Genomic DNA, 17,005 nt, shown 5'->3' with positions numbered 1-17,005 from the left:
GGTGATGTGTGTGTGTGTGCCGATCCAAAGTCCAAATCCGAGAGTTTCTTGTGTCAACCGAGTGGATCCGAGAGTCTTGGAGATGTGTTTGTGTGCTAGAGTTCTAGTGGGAGAGAAGATAGAAGTGTGTGTGTGTTCTAATGTTCAACAAAGTGGTAACAAGTAACTAGGGGTGGTGTATTTATAGTCAAGTTCCAAATGGTGCACCCTTAGTGGGTTTCGAGTGGGGGTTCACGGCCCAAAGGCCCAACCGGCCAAAGGTTCTCGGCCCAAGGCCCAAAACCGATTACTATTCACTCGAGACCTCATGGTCTCGAGTCGGGTTCCTTGTTGTTTCGTGTCGGGTTCTCGGTTCACTTATAATACATATAAATATATACAATGCACACATAACAAGCACATATCATGTAAAAAGGTTCACGTTTATCATTAAGTTCAATCGGCCAACTAATCACATAACATACAAGCAAGTTACAACGAAGGGTTCTAGATTTCGAGTTGTCACATCATCCCCAAGTTGAAAGAAATTTCGTCCCGAAATTTGATGGCACTCACTGAGGAAGCTAGTTAGGTTGCAAGGTTTTCCCGGTTTTCCTGGGGTGTCACATCCACCCCCCCGTTGTTCTGGAATTTCGTCCCGAAATTCCGTAGCTTCAGCCTCAGTAGCGTTTGTACTGTTCTCAAACAGTTGGGGATACTTTTGTTTCATCCGATCTTCGCGCTCCCAGGTAAACTCTGGGCCGCGACGTGAGTTCCAACGAACTCGAACAAGAGGTATTCTAGTGCTCTTGAGGACCTTAACATCCCGGTCCGTGATCTCGACAGGTTCTTCGACGAATTTCAACTGTTCGTCGATCGTAAGTTCCTTCAGAGGAACTACGTGTGTCTCATCTGACAGACACTTCTTCAGATTCGACACATGGAAAACGTTGTGAACTGCACCGAGTTCTGCTGGTAATTTCAGTCTGTAGGCCACCTTGCCTATTTTCTCGATGATTTCAAAAGGTCCAACGTATCGTGGGTTGAGTTTGCCTCGTTTACCAAAACGAACCACACCCTTCCAGGGTGAAACTTTGAGTAATACCCGCTCCCCAACCTGGAGCTCAAGTGGTTTCCTGCCCTTATCGGCGTAGGCTTTCTGACGGTCACGAGCGGCCGCCATGCGTTGTCGTATTTGAGCAATCCGCTCAGTAGTGTCTACCACATGTTCTGGACCAGTGATCTGACTATCCCCCACCTCTGCCCAACAGAGGGGTGACCGGCATTTACGTCCGTACAATGCCTCAAACGGAGCAGCTTTAATGCTGGTGTGGTAGCTGTTATTGTACGAGAATTCTACGAGTGGCAGATGCCTTTCCCAGCTGTTGCCAAAGTCGATTACACAAGCGCGAAGCATGTCTTCTAAGGTTTGAATAGTGCGTTCGGACTGCCCGTCCGTCTGTGGGTGATACGCTGTGCTCATATCTAAACGTGAGCCAAAAGACTTGTGCATTGCCTGCCACAATTCCGAAGTAAAACGTGCATCTCGATCAGAGATAATAGAGGTGGGCACCCCGTGCCTCGAAACAACTTCCTTGAGGTATATCTCCGCCAGAGTGGAGAACTTATCCGTTTCCTTGATTGCCAAAAAGTGTGCGGATTTTGTGAGTCGATCCACGATCACCCAGATAGTATCGTTTCCGCGCTGTGATCTAGGTAGGCCAGTAACGAAATCCATGGAAATTTGCTCCCATTTCCATTGTGGTATCTCTGGTTGCTGAAGTAGGCCTGAAGGTTTCTGATATTCCGTCTTGACTCGCGCACAAGTCAAACACTTGCTGACATACGTTGCTATGTGGGCCTTCATGCTAGGCCACCAATACGTAGTTTTGATATCGTGGTACATCTTGTCCGAACCAGGGTGTACCGAGTAGCGAGATTTGTGCGCTTCATCCATCACAAGTTCTCGTAAGTCGCCATAGTGCGGGACCCAAATGCGTCCTGTTACATAATAAGCACCATCTTCCTTCTGTTCTAAACGTTGCCTTGACCCGCGTAGAGCTTCAGCTCTAATGTTTTCTGGTTTCAGTGCTTCTATCTGAGCAGCTCGTATTTGCGAAGGTAGACTAGAATGGATCGTGAGTTGTAAAGCTCTTACACGCTTAGGCGTAGTGTCCTTTCGACTGAGGGCGTCCGCCACTACGTTGGCCTTGCCCGGGTGATACCTGATAGAGCACTCGTAGTCATTCAGCAGCTCGACCCATCGTCGCTGCCGCATATTCAGTTCCTTCTGCTTGAATATGTGTTCTAAACTTCTGTGGTCGGTGTAGATGGCGCACTTGGTTCCGTACAGGTAATGCCGCCATAGTTTAAGTGCGAAAACAACAGCTCCCAGCTCTAAATCATGTGTCGTGTAGTTCTTCTCATGAACTTTGAGTTGTCGTGAGGCGTAGGCTATGACTTTATCTCGTTGCATCAATACACAACCAAGACCTTGAATTGATGCATCACAGTAAACCACAAAATCTTCTGTGCCCTCTGGCAGTGAAAGGATAGGTGCACTACAAAGTCTATCCTTTAGATGTTGAAAAGCTAACTCTTGTGCATTTCCCCAATGATAAACAATGCCTTTCTGCGTTAACAAAGTGAGAGGCTGCGCGATTTTAGAAAAATCCTTAATGAATCTCCGGTAGTAACCTGCCAATCCCAAGAATTGGCGAATCTCCTTTGGTGTACGAGGTGCAGGCCAGTTCTTAATTGATTCCACTTTGGATGGATCAACGTGAATCCCATCCTTGTTCACCACATGCCCTAGGAAATGGACTTCACGAAGCCAGAAGTCGCATTTCGAGAATTTTGCGTAAAGCTGTTCCTTCCGAAGGAGTTCCAAAATAAGTCGTAGATGTTGTTCGTGCTCTTCTTTGCTCTTAGAATAGATCAGGATGTCGTCGATGAAGACTATAACAAACTTGTCCAGGTACGGTTTGCACACTCGATTCATCAAATCCATAAAAACTGCCGGTGCGTTCGTCAGCCCAAACGGCATGACCAAAAACTCATAGTGTCCATATCGAGTCCTAAAGGCCGTCTTAGAGACATCCTCTTCCCGAACTCTCAGCTGGTGATATCCCGATCTCAGATCGATCTTTGAGTAGTAACTCGACCCCTGCAACTGGTCGAACAAGTCGTCAATGCGCGGTAGAGGATAACGATTCTTCACAGTCACCTTGTTGAGTTCGCGATAGTCGATACACATTCTGAAGGTACCATCCTTCTTCTTCACAAAAAGTACTGGAGCTCCCCAAGGTGATGAGCTAGGACGAATAAAACCCTTATCCAAGAGTTCTTGTAGTTGCGTGGAGAGTTCTTCCAATTCTGATGGCGCTAAACGATAAGGTGTACGGGCTACAGGCGCGGCTCCAGGAGCTAGATCAATCTGAAACTCGACTTGGCGATGAGGCGGAAGACCAGGTAATTCCTCAGGGAATACCTCAGGATAGTCGCGTACAACGGGAAAATCTTCTAACTTCTTCTCTTTCTCTGTGGTGTCAGTAACTAGAGCCAAAACCGCAGTGTGGCCCTTCCGTAAGCATTTCTGGGCTTTAAGAAGAGAGATGATGTTCTCAACAGCACTTCTCTTGTCGCCTCGAATCATGAGAGGTTCACCACCTAAACCAGGAATACGAACGATCTTCTCGTTACAAAGAATCTCTGCTCGGTGTTGGGATAACCAATCCATCCCAATGACAACGTCGAAACTACCCAAGACAATAGGTATAAGATCAATAGAGAAGGTCTGGTTAGCGAGAGTAAGCTGGCAACCCTTGACTACGTGTGAGGCTTCCAAACTTTTACCATTAGCTAGCTCTACAGTGTGCTTGTCGCTCAGGGGTGTAGGAATACGCTTAAGCATCTTACTAACTTCTAGTGACACATAGCTAGTATCGGCACCCGAATCAAATAAGACTGTAACATAAAAGTCGTCGAGAAGGAACTTACCCGTCACCACGTTGGGATCATTCCTTGCTTCACCTTGACCAATCACGAACACTCGTCCCCTAGCACCATTGTTGTTGTTGTTCCCATTGTTACCATTCCCCTGATTGTTGTTGTGGTTCTGGTTTAGTTGGGGACAATCTTTCTTGAAGTGGCCTTCAGCTCCACACTGAAAGCACCCTTTGTTGTTACCCTGCTGCTGTCGCTGGTTCTGCTGAGGTTGCTGACGATTCTGATTGACGGGGTATGCGCTTCTGCAATCCTTTGCAACATGACCAGGCTTGTTGCACCGATGGCAGTTGCCCCTGGTGCATGGCCCACTGTGGTGTAGGTTGCAACGATTGCATTTGGGGTGATTTCCTTTGTATCCACCGTGACTTTGACCACTAGATGACTGCTGACCGGGGCTCTTGTGATCATCCGTCTTTCTCTGCTGAGACTGAGTTTGCATCGAAGTTGAACCCCTGCTTGAAGTTCCATCCCATTTCCGTTTATCCCCACTAGAAGCACCAGAAGTAGTTGCAGCACCTATACGCTTCGGTAACCTGTTCTGCTCCACCGCTTGGTCAGTGAGACGGTGAGCCAACTGTACAACCTGCTGGATAGTAGTCAACCTCGCTGAAGTCACATGACTTTGGATCTCTGGCACCAAGCCCTTGAGATAGAGTTCAATTCGCTTGTAGGGAGGATCCACCATAGTAGGACACAACAAGGCAAGCTCATGCGATCTCTTAGTGTATGCCTCAATTTCTGATCCCGACATCTTGAGATTGTAGAACTCATCTTCCAGTTTGTGAATGTCGTCACGACTGCAGTATTCCTCCCTGATCATTTCCTTGAAGTTTTCCCATGGGGTGGCGTTGGCAGCAACCAACCCTAACATCTGCACTTGAGCATTCCACCACGTGAGAGCCAAACCCTCGAGAGTACCAGTAGCATACTTCACCCTGCGCGCTTCAGGGCATTCACACATTTCGAACACAGACTCCAGTTTCTCAAACCAGTGTAGGAGACCTACTGCTCCTTCAGTGCCGCTAAAAGTCGTGGGTCGACAGTCCATAAAGGTCTTAAAAGTGCACACCGGTGCCTGACCTCCTGCGTGTGCAGCTGCGAGCGCTGCGGCAACTCGCTCGTTGATCAAAGCCGTCAACTGGGCTTGTGTCATGTTAACGCGTCCAGACATGTTTCTTCATAATAAAAGCAATACGTGTGAGAGAAGTTCGCGAAAGCACGATAGTAGGACAGAGTAAGTACGCATGTGTTCAAACAACAGTAGTTATACTAGTCAAGCATACCATGAGCAATGTACTACGCAACTAACAAGTAGGCAATATACATACATCATATTACCTAGAACGTTGAGCCTTGCATGAGGAGCGAAGTGTCGTTGTGGACCGTTGAGCACTGTTCCGGTTATAGTCTGGTTTTAACAAAAACGTTTCTTCTTTATTAAAACCAAGTTCACTATAACCAATGGCTCTGATACCAATCTGTCACACCCCCAAAATCCCACCTGCGGAGTACTACCGCTTGGAGGTGTGACTGACCAGGATCCAGCCACCAATCATACTGAACAAGCATATAAGTAGTTATAAAAGTTTAACCATCACGATTGGTATTCAAAAACAAATAAGTTTAAGTTGCAAGCGGAAGCATAAGTTTAAAGTTATAACATAAGTTCCAAAAATTTCAAGTTAAACATAGTCTTGTAGCAATTCCTGTCCCACAACGATCCTCCTCCATGCAAGCTCCAGCTAAGTACCTATGGTCCTGCAAAGCATGTAGTAACGAGTCAACAACTAGTTGAGTGAGTTCACGGGTGGGCGTTCGTTTTAGTTGTTTCGAAAACGGTTTACTTTATCTGGCATCCTGCCGTGGGGGTTACCCCATAGTTTAAAAACGTGACAAGTTCGTTCCCAGTTACTCCGGCACTCCGGCCGTGGGGGCTACCCCATGTAGTTATCAGGCATTTCGGCCGTGGGGGCTACCCCGTGTGTATACTAGACTCGTTACCGTATCGATTGCTGACTGTAGTCATGTTTATGTGCCCTGAAAACATCAATGTCTATCATCATTGACGTGCCACAGATCCATTAGTTCACGCCCGTCCTCTGCGGCACGGTGTGAGGCTTGTCAGACCTAAATAGCGCTATCTAACTAATGACCCGCTCGCCATTGGCCCGGCGATTAGTCGATACAAAAAGGAGGGACTTCGTGATAGAGTTTTAGTCTAGTACGTTTATCCATCCATCCGGACGAGGAATCACATTCCTGAACCATTGACGTCCTACCCAAGGTAGACGAGGAACCATGTTCCTTAACCCCGTTCCCAACCCAGGGAATCCCATGCTTTGTAAAGGGTGTGAACTCACCTTGGTTTGCTCGGCAGTTAATTACAGAAAGTCAATCAAGTCGCAAGTAGTCAATAACGTCCTAACACGGATATCACGTATAATCAGATTCGAACCAAGTAGTGCACAAATGTGCAACACGTATGGCAAGCACGTTTAGCAGTAACAGTATTCTAAATCAACAGTAGCACATACGGTTCACAGGTTCAGTCCAATTACTTAGGCCCAAACACGTAAAAGCAGTTAACACAGAAGCCCGTCAGTCTGGCCCATTAACTAAGGCCCAAAAAGTGTGGTCTCGAGTCGCAACCGGACTCGCAAGCATGGTCTCGAGTCATGCTGTATGCTGATCATGGATGGTTGCGAGTCGCAACCGGTGTCGCAACCATGGTTTCGGTTCATCATGCTGAGGTTTCGAGTCGCAACGGGACTCGTAACCTGTGGTTTCGGCTTGTCCTGATATGGTTGCGAGTCGCAACCGCGTGGTCTCGAGTCATCACGCTGTGGTTGCGAGTCGCAACGGGTGATTGCGAGTCGGTAAGCTGTCATTTTCACGTTCACGTGTTGATGCAGGTGTAATCAGCCAAATAGTACAATATAATCAGGCCCAAATCCGGAAATGACCAATAGAATTCCACTAACATATTTCCTAATCAGGCTATTAGTCAAATGTGGATCAAAATCACAAGGGTTTTCAATCTTCAACTATCATTCAAAGTGTTCTTCAAATATTCAAACCCATCTTCATCAAGTTCATAACATTTTAACCACTTATTCAATCAACACTATGAACAAGCATCAAAACACTAAGCATAACACATAACCCGGTTTTCATACAAGTCCGATTTCATGACATATGTAACCCGATTTCATGTTCATCAACATAAGTGGTTCAAACTTCATTTAGACACAACATATCACATCTTGCCATATAATATATGTTAACCGGTTATCAACATGGTGCATATTAGAATCATCATAAACATCAAGAACATCATGTAATCTCTAACTATAGACATCATCTCATGCATACATCCATTCAAGCACAAACACAACAAAAATTAACCATAAAAATACTAACCGGTTGGTGATGTGTGTGTGTGTGCCGATCCAAAGTCCAAATCCGAGAGTTTCTTGTGTCAACCGAGTGGATCCGAGAGTCTTGGAGATGTGTTTGTGTGCTAGAGTTCTAGTGGGAGAGAAGATAGAAGTGTGTGTGTGTTCTAATGTTCAACAAAGTGGTAACAAGTAACTAGGGGTGGTGTATTTATAGTCAAGTTCCAAATGGTGCACCCTTAGTGGGTTTCGAGTGGGGGTTCACGGCCCAAAGGCCCAACCGGCCAAAGGTTCTCGGCCCAAGGCCCAAAACCGATTACTATTCACTCGAGACCTCATGGTCTCGAGTCGGGTTCCTTGTTGTTTCGTGTCGGGTTCTCGGTTCACTTATAATACATATAAATATATACAATGCACACATAACAAGCACATATCATGTAAAAAGGTTCACGTTTATCATTAAGTTCAATCGGCCAACTAATCACATAACATACAAGCAAGTTACAACGAAGGGTTCTAGATTTCGAGTTGTCACAAAAGCGACCACACCAACTAGACTTGGCATACCAAGACTAGGAAACAAAACACAAAAAAACAGCCAAAACATACTAAACAAAAACAGCCACAAACAAAACAGCCAAAAGAAACAAGAGAAGCACACGAGCAACTATTGACTTCAGCTTCTAGCCCGGATCTAGTTCCTCTTCATTGGAATAAATATTCCATGCCTTTAGCACTCTGTTCCGAGCTGCGCTTCCACGGAACTTGAATCCCATAAGCTTTAACCTGACTGTGTTCTTGATTATTTTTATCACCGTTTCAGCCGAATTGTGGATATGAGAGAAAAGTCTAGCATTTCGTTCTTGCCATATAAAATATGTCGTAGCCTCAATCAGAATCTTGTCCACAATAACATTCGACGTCTTTGAGGAAGCCGTTTGTTCCATCCATGCAAAGACGGATGCCCAAGAGTCATTAACATTCTCCAAACTAACCATAGTTTTAACATTATTCCACACTTGCGACGCAAAGCTGCATTGGAAGAATAGGTGGTCACGTGAGTCACGATCATAGCGACAAATCGGACAACACATAAGTCTTAAGTTCGTTTCACTCCCCGCTTCCCAAGTCATAAGACGATCCTGAGTTTTGAGTTTGTTTCTTATAACCAACCACAGATGGAACGAGTGTCTTGGAATACATTGGGAAAACCATATCATGTTGAACCAAGACACCGTAGCACCCCGACTCCTAATGTTGTTCCAAACTTCCTTAGAGCTGAAATAACTATCTTTACCATCCAAGTCTTTCCACGTAGGCTTATCTGGAACATTGTGAACAACAGATGGTGGTTGTAAGTTTATCAACACAGGAAACAGGTCATACCAAGCCTCAGGCCATCTCCAGTCGCCCGAATCATCAACTATATCGGCAACTGAAGAGTACATATTGAAACCCGCATTAGTGATGGTTCTCGGCGTAATGAATGTACTAATCGGACTCAAGGGGCACCAGTTATCACACCATGCATTAGTCTGAGCACCACTTCTGATAGACATACCCATGTAAGGACGTACCAGATTTCGAATGGATAAGATCTTACGCCATCCCCAACTCACGCTACCCCTGCACGGAATCTCCCAGAAACTTCTACCCTTTAGCTTGTAGGAATGGATCCAACGAACCCAAAGAGACTCTCTGTGAGAAATAATACTCCATATGTGGTTTGTCATGAGAGCCTTATTAACATCCCCAACATTTCGAATACCTAAGCCTCCCTCATTTTTTGGCTAACAAACATCGGACCAAGCAACTTTGGCACGAACTCTGCCAGAAGAACCAGCATTCCATAAAAAACAACGCATCCTCTTTTCCAACTCAGAAATTACCCGAGCAGGGAGAATAAAAACTTAAGCCCAGTAGATATGCATTGAAGATAATACCGAGCTTATAAGTTGAAGGCGGCCCGCAAAGGACAGCGACTTAGAGATCCAGCTCGTGATTTTGCTCTCCATACGATCAATCAAGATTTTACAATCTTTAAAAATAAGTTTTGTGGATATAAGTGGCACCCCAAGATATCTAACCGGAAGATTACCTTCTTGGAAAGGTATCAACGAAAGAATCTGTTGCTTCACAAAAGAAGGCACATTCGAAAAATAGGCAGTACTCTTGGTTGGGCTCAGTACTAACCCTGACCAACTAGTAAACATTTCCAGAGCATCTCTAACCTTCTTCACCGAGCAAATGTCAGCATGGACAAAGATAAACAAATCATCCGCAAAGGATACATTGATAATTCTCTGCTTAGCACACTGATGATGAAATTTAAATGACGAGTTTGGGTCAGCCGCCTGTTGAAGTAATAGAGATAGCACTTCCATAATAAGGGTAAATAAATAAGGCGACATAGGATCGCCCTGTCTCAACCCCCTCTTCCCCTTGAAAAAACCATGAAGATTACCATTAACGGACAACGAGTAGGAAGCCGTGGAGACACACATCATAATCCACTGAACCATACGATGATTGAATCCAAAACGAATAAGGATAGCTTTCAAAAAAGACCAACTAACCGTATCATAGGCTTTCTGAATGTCTATTTTAAAGGCACATCTCGCAGGGCCTCTATTCAAGTGATAGTTGTGCATCAGCTCCTGAGTTAGGAGAATATTATCTGAGATTTTTCTTCCTGGCACAAAGGCTGACTGATTAATGCTGACAAGAGCCCCCAAACTCCCTTTAATCCTATCCGTGATGATCTTACTAATACATTTATAGAGCACGTTACAACATGAGATAGGTCGATAATCCAAAACAGAGTCCGGAATGTCTTTCTTAGGAATCAAAGCCAGGATCGTGTGATTTAGTTGCTTGAGGAGTTTCCCATTATCAGAAAAATCAAGAACCGCATCCGTAATTTCATTACCGATAATATCCCAAGCCTTCTTGAAGAAAGCTGACGTATACCCATCAGGTCCCGGGGCCTTATTTTCACCAATATTAAACATTGCCGTTTTGACTTCCTCTCTAGTAACTTGTCGGACCATATTAGAAGCATCTTCATGAGTAAGGACATTAACAAAAATACTATCCAAATTAATGGAAGTTACCTGGTCCTCAACACCAAGAAAGTTGGAGTAGTGATTGACTAAAGCAGCCGCAACCCTACTACCTTCATGACGGTTCCCCGAAATATCTTTGACACTATGAATTTTGCTTCTCGTATTACGGCTTTTCACCACATTATGGAAATATTTCGTATTAGAGTCTCCAGCACACAACCATTCAACTTTTGACTTTTGTTTAAGGAAACATTCCTCATCATAAGCAGCAGACTGAAACTCTTGAAGACATGTCGCTTCTAGTTGACGGAGATTGCCATCCAACGGTTTTTTATCAACAAGAACTTGAATCTCATCCAGCTTTTTTCTAAGCTCCGACACCTTAGCATGTAAGTTTCCCTGGTTGAATAAAATCTTCCTTAAGTGCGGTTTAAGATTACTAAGTTTCTTTGTAACCGAAAACATATTAACCCCAGGAATCGTTTTCCTCCATTCCTGATCCACACACTTCATGAATTCCGGCTTAGAAGTGATGAAGTTAGGAAACTTGAATGGTTGGATTTTCTTCTCATTCACGGCCCCCATTTTCAAAATACAAGGCGTATGGTCCGAGACTCGAAAAGGGTGGTACATGACAAAAGCATTCGGACACAAATCCAAGAACTGAATATTACCCATCACTCGATCTATCTTTTTTAGAAGACCCACTCCATCTTTGGGTTTTTGATTCCAAGTAAACTGAAGACCGTGCCCCTGAATATCCAACAACTCCAAAAACTGAACACAATCTTTAAACTCACACATGCTTATCGTTTGTTGAGATGGTCCGTAAAGAGAATCCTCAAGCTGAAGAGTAGCATTAAAATCCCCCATAACAACCCATGGTTTATCATGACATAAGCTTTTGTGATTACGTAAACTCTCCCAGAGACTTCTACGATCTTGATACTTATTTTCCGCGTACACAAAAGAGCAAAATAAAACTTTTTTAAGAGCCTTATCCAACATCTGCGTATGAATAACTTGATCAGTTTGAGCGAGCACCATAAGATCAACCACATCAAAATCCCAACCCAAAATGATTCGGGTACCCCTACTACACAATCCCCCATTAGACGTCCAGTTCCAATTCCGAAAGACACTATTACAAATGGTTCCCAGCTTCGTCACATTAACATGGGACTCTAAAATTGCACAAACTTTTAATTTATTTTCAACAACAACTTTACAAACTTCGCTTTGTTTCAGGGGGCGGTTCAAACCCCTTATATTCCATGACATAATGCTATCCATTAATACCTGCTTGTCCGGGAGTGCTTGCCCCCTCAGAAACATGACTCTGATCAGCTGTCATAAATGCGGCCATTTCCGTTTGTAAATTTTCCTCTACCTCATTCTCGGATCGAGTAGGCTTAGCATTCCCTTTTTTTAAATTATGCCTCAGCTCCTTATCCACCCCGATATCGGCTATAGTCTCTTCCATATCGTTAGTCGCCAAAGTTTCAAACGCATTACCAGTTTTCACATTGGCATTTTTGCTATTATCCGATGTATCCTCCTTAGTACCAGAGGTACTTGCTCCTGCCTTATTCATCTTAGGTTTATAGATAAATTTCTGCTTTTGTCTTTTCTGCATTATACCCACTCTCGCCACCTTCCTCTTATCAGTAGTAAACCCCTCCTCATCCACAACCACTTGTTTAGCTTTATTATTAACATTCTTGGCACATGTCTGATCGTTATAGCCAAAAATACAACACAAAGAGCATCTCTGTGGCTGCCATTCATACTCCACTTTCACCTTTTCTGTGATGTATCCCTCTTCCTCCAGTTTCGGAATAGCAACAATGATGTGGTCTTTTAGTTCATTCTCCGCATCTATTTCAATTAGAGCCCTTGCAAAACTGCTCCTTCCCCAGTTATCCGCACACATATCCGCCGTATACCCATCTAATCTTTTCGGGGTACCTATCTTAGAAGCCAACAAACTCAAGCCATCATCCGTATAAATAGCAATCGGAACGTTATACATCTTAATCCATACCGGAATCGACTTAATACCCTCTTTTCTTAAACTGACAGCCGGAGACCAGACATTTAAAAACAACGGCACTTTCCTGATCAACCATGGTCCCCCTTCCAATACTTTAGCCATGCCCTCTTTTGTATCAAACTTAAAGAAGAAGAACCCATCCTTATTCATCATAATTTTAGAGAATCCATACTTAGCCCACACATTCTTTGCATAATATTCCACAACAGAAAAGGTAATCGATTACCCAAAAAGTAGCCATATAAAACATTCTCAAATTTATCCTGGACCTTTTTAATTACCTCACGAGGAATAAGCACATCAGCATCCTGAACCGTCTCTGTAGCATCCAACTTTCGGAAATTTACCTCTCTTTTCAGCGATGTTTGCATTTTAACCTTGTCCGCATAAGATAAGCTGGGTATGTCCTTCACCACGTTACTCGAACTAGGGTTTGCCTGGGTATCCATTTTGGCAGCCGTAAATCCACCTCCATATTCCCACGTAGCATCCAATTCCACAGGTTTCGAAATCTCAAACAAGCCATCTATGACCGATACATTACTTGTAGAAAACATACCACGTCTCGGCATCATAGGATTACCCTCAATATTTGTTACTCGTAACCCAATCCCACGAACCGGTGGTGTATTATCCTCATTCCCAGGAGAACGTTGATCTAAAGGTTTCACCCCGTCACTTTTCCCCTCCATGCATGCAAAAAACCCTAAACAGCCGACAAGAGAAAATCTTCACAGAACAAAACCCTAAACGGCCGACAATGGGAAATCTTTCACAAAAAACAAGAATCCGTAATCACAAGTAAATAGAACCTGTAATCCTTTAAACCCTAGAACAAAACCTCAACCCTTGATCGATTAAACTAGTGTCATCAATCTAGCTAAATTAATCTCAGTTAACCGCAATAAATGGCTACCAGATTAATAGATTAGGGTTTCAGAATATATTACTAGGGCGGCGATTATGAGAAAAAGAAAAGAGAAACCCTAGTTCTTAATTGATCCCTAATGCTAACGAGTTCGTTATAGATACTTGAAAGAACAAGATCCAATCACAAACTGTTATGCATAAGATCACAAGAAAAAACAAGGGAAAATCGTGAAGAAGAAGAAGATGATCAAAAAATCACCTAAAGGAGAGAGAGAACACGACCTAACATTGTCTGGATGAGCTTCACCAATCTCATTCCAACAGACATGTGAACGACATTTTCGACCGTAGAGAGCTTCGAATGGTGCCATATTAATACTAGCATGATGACTATTGTTGTAAGAGAACTCGATCAGTGGAAGATGAGAATCCCAATTACCCCCAAAGTCTATCACGCATGCTCTAAGCATATCCTCCAAAGTTTGAATCGTTCGCTCAGATTGACCATCTGTTTGGGGATGATAAGCAGTGCTTAGATTTAGTTGGGTTCCCAAAGCATTTTGCATGGTCTTCCAGAAATGAGATGAAAACCGAGCATCACGATCGGAAATGATATCCAAGGGAACACCATGTCGTGATACAATCTCATCAACATAAATCTTTGCAAGTTTATCAGCAGATAGATCCTCGCGAATTGGAATAAAATAAGCTGATTTCGTTAATCGATCGATAACAACCCAAATAGCATCATAACCTTTAGACGTACGTGGTAACTTAGTGATGAGATCCATTGCAGTGTTCTCCCACTTCCAAACCGGTATCTCTCGTTGTACAAGCAAACCAAAAGGTCATTGATGTTCAGCCTTGACTTTGAGACAAGTCAGGCATTTTGATACATACAAGGCAACATCCTTCTTCATACCAGGCCACCAGAACTTAGTACGAAGATCCTTGTACATTTTATCAGCACCAGGATGGATAGAATATCGAGACTTATGAGATTCGTCCATTACCAAGGTGCGAGGATCGTCTTGTTTCGGAATCCACAAACGATCCTTGAAGTAGAGCAAACCATCGTCCTTCCTTTCAAGTTTAAGCTCAAGCTGACATGGCAATTCCTTACCTATCAAATTTTGTGAAACACAAAATTGCTGAGCTTGAAGAACACGAGTTTGAAGATCAGATAGTGTTTGAACAGAATGAAGCTTGACTCGCTCTTTTCGACTAAGCGCATCGGCTACGACATTCGCCTTACCCGGATGGTAGCGAATCTCGCAATCGTAATCACTTAAGAGCTCAACCCAACGTCGTTGCCTCATGTTCAGCTCCTTCTGATTAAGAATATGCTGGAGACTCTTGTGGTCTGTGAAAACCACACACTTCGTTCCATAGAGGTAGTGTCTCCAGATTTTAAGAGCAAAAACCACAGCTCCTAACTCAAGATCATGAGTTGTGTAGTTCTTCTCATGAATTTTCAGTTGTCTTGACGCATAAGCTATAACTTTACCTCGTTGCATAAGAACGCAACCAAGTCCTAGATTCGACGCGTCACAATAGACAACAAAATCATCATTTCCCTCGGGCAGAGATAGGACAGGAGCATTACAAAGCTTCTGTTTCAGCGTTTGACGAACTGGAGGCAAACCAGGTAGTTCATCAGGAAACACCTCTGGATAATCCCGAACAATCGGAATATCCTGAATACTCTTACTCTTGTCTTTCTCCTCGGTGACATGTGCTAGAAAAGCAACATATCCTTTTCTCAAATAACTTTGGGCTTTTATACACGACATAAGCTTCAATCCACCTGAAGGTTTCTCGCCACGAACTTCCAAAACATCGCCAGAAGACAAAGGAATACGAACAATCTTATCAAAACAAACCACCTCAGCATGATGTTTGGTTAACCAATCCATTCCAACGATAATGTCGAAGCTCCCAAGTTGCATCGGTGTGAGGTCAATAGGAAAAAGATGGTTATCAAGGTTCAACTGACAATCACGAATAACAGAATCGAGAACAAGGGGTTTACCAGTAGCAACTTCAACAGATAAGGGTTTCCTCAGTTTAGTTCTAGGTATCGTAAGCAAAGGTTCAAAAGATAATGAAACAAAACTTCTATCGGCACCAGAATCAAAAAGAATAGATGCAGGTCGATTGTTAATAAGAAACGTACCATTGACAACCTCGTTGTCAGCCCTCGCTTTGTTTGCATTCAAATTGTACGCTCGTCCATGAGCGGGATTCACATTGACGTAAACGTTCGCATTCGGGTTCGCATTAGCATTTGCGTTTGCATTCACCAACCTCAGACAGTTGTTGCGGAAGTGTCCATACTCTCCACAATTGGAACATGAACCCGGTGGGAATCTCGCAGCATTCCCCTGAACCGGAGCTTGAACCTGAGCAACCTGATTCTGTCCCAAGCGACAAATATTGGCCAAATGCCCAAGTTTACCACACGTTGTACATTGCTTACAAGCTTGTTGTGCAACATGATGACCGTTGCAGCGAGCACAATGAGGTGCGGTACCAGCATATACCTTTTTCGCAGGCGGCTGAGCCGGCGGGTTCTGTTGGTTCTGAGCAGTCTGTGCTGTAACAGCAAATTCTGAGCACCCTTTCGCTTCCTCGACTTCTTCGACGACTCACCTTTCTTACCCTTACCCGTTTCCTTGTCTTTCGCAGAATCGGTCGACTTCTTCTTATCACCCTTGAGGGTAAGTTTACCCTTCCTGACTTGTGACTCAGTCAGGGTAGCAGATAACTCGATCGCGTGTCGGACGGTAGTAGGATTAACGCCGGTCACAATATCCTGTATGGAATCAGGCAAACCATCGATATATCTCTCGATTGCTTTCTCCAGAGGGGTAACCATAGTGGGACACAACAGACTGAGTTCCTCAAAACAATCTGTATACGCACGGTGTTCACCCCCATCTTGCTTTAGATCGTCAAACTCTCATTCCAAAGCTCGAATTTCGTGATGGGGACAAAACTCTTTCATCATGAGAGCTCGAAGCTCTTCCCATGTTTGTGCTAATGCCACTTCAGCACCCCTATCGCGCATAATACCATTCCACCATGTAAGCGCTCGCTTCTCAAACACGCTTGATGCAAATTCAACCTTCCGCACATTCAGACACTGCACATGTCTGAATTTGCTCTCGATACTCTCGAACCACTGCAGGAGCGCAGTTGCTCCTTGTGACCCAGAAAACTTTAGCGGCTTAGCAGAATTAAAACTCTTGAAATTACACGGTGCATTATTGTTGTTATTATTGTTGTATAACTCATGGATTTGGGTCACAACGCCTGGAAGCACAGCAGCCATTTACTGAGAGACAAGGGCTGCGATTTCCTCAGCAGTATAAGTTTGTGCTTCACGTCGAGGAGGCATTGTCTAACAAGGAAACAGGAGAATCAAGTGAGATTGAAAACATTGACAAAACATAAGGAAAGCGATCATTTGTTCGTTACCTCGAACAAACAAACGACACACAGTGACTAATCAAAGTAAATGGGTCAAACTAATGTATCGAGAAGACATGCTCGCCTATAAGTGACCACTCACCCCAAGAGTTCCCAGGTAAGAGTGACTGGTCCGATTATGTGGATTTGTACGAACACTCTAG

General features: G+C 43.9%; 1 protein-coding gene across 1 annotated transcript; it reads right to left on the bottom strand.

Annotated features, from left to right (window-relative positions):
• Nucleotides 1–8,065: 8,065 nt before the first annotated feature.
• Nucleotides 8,066–8,947, bottom strand: LOC110905198. The gene has a single exon (XM_022151091.1). The coding sequence runs from the start codon at nucleotides 8,945–8,947 to the stop codon at nucleotides 8,066–8,068; it is 882 nt and encodes a 293-aa protein (XP_022006783.1).
• Between the last annotated feature and the right edge of the window lie 8,058 nt (nucleotides 8,948–17,005).

This window comes from Helianthus annuus, chromosome 8 (genome assembly GCF_002127325.2).
Source record: "Helianthus annuus cultivar XRQ/B chromosome 8, HanXRQr2.0-SUNRISE, whole genome shotgun sequence".
In the NCBI taxonomy this organism is placed as follows: domain Eukaryota; kingdom Viridiplantae; phylum Streptophyta; class Magnoliopsida; order Asterales; family Asteraceae; genus Helianthus; species Helianthus annuus.
Note: the sequence above shows the minus strand (reverse complement) of the source record. Positions and strands in the feature narration are given on the sequence as shown.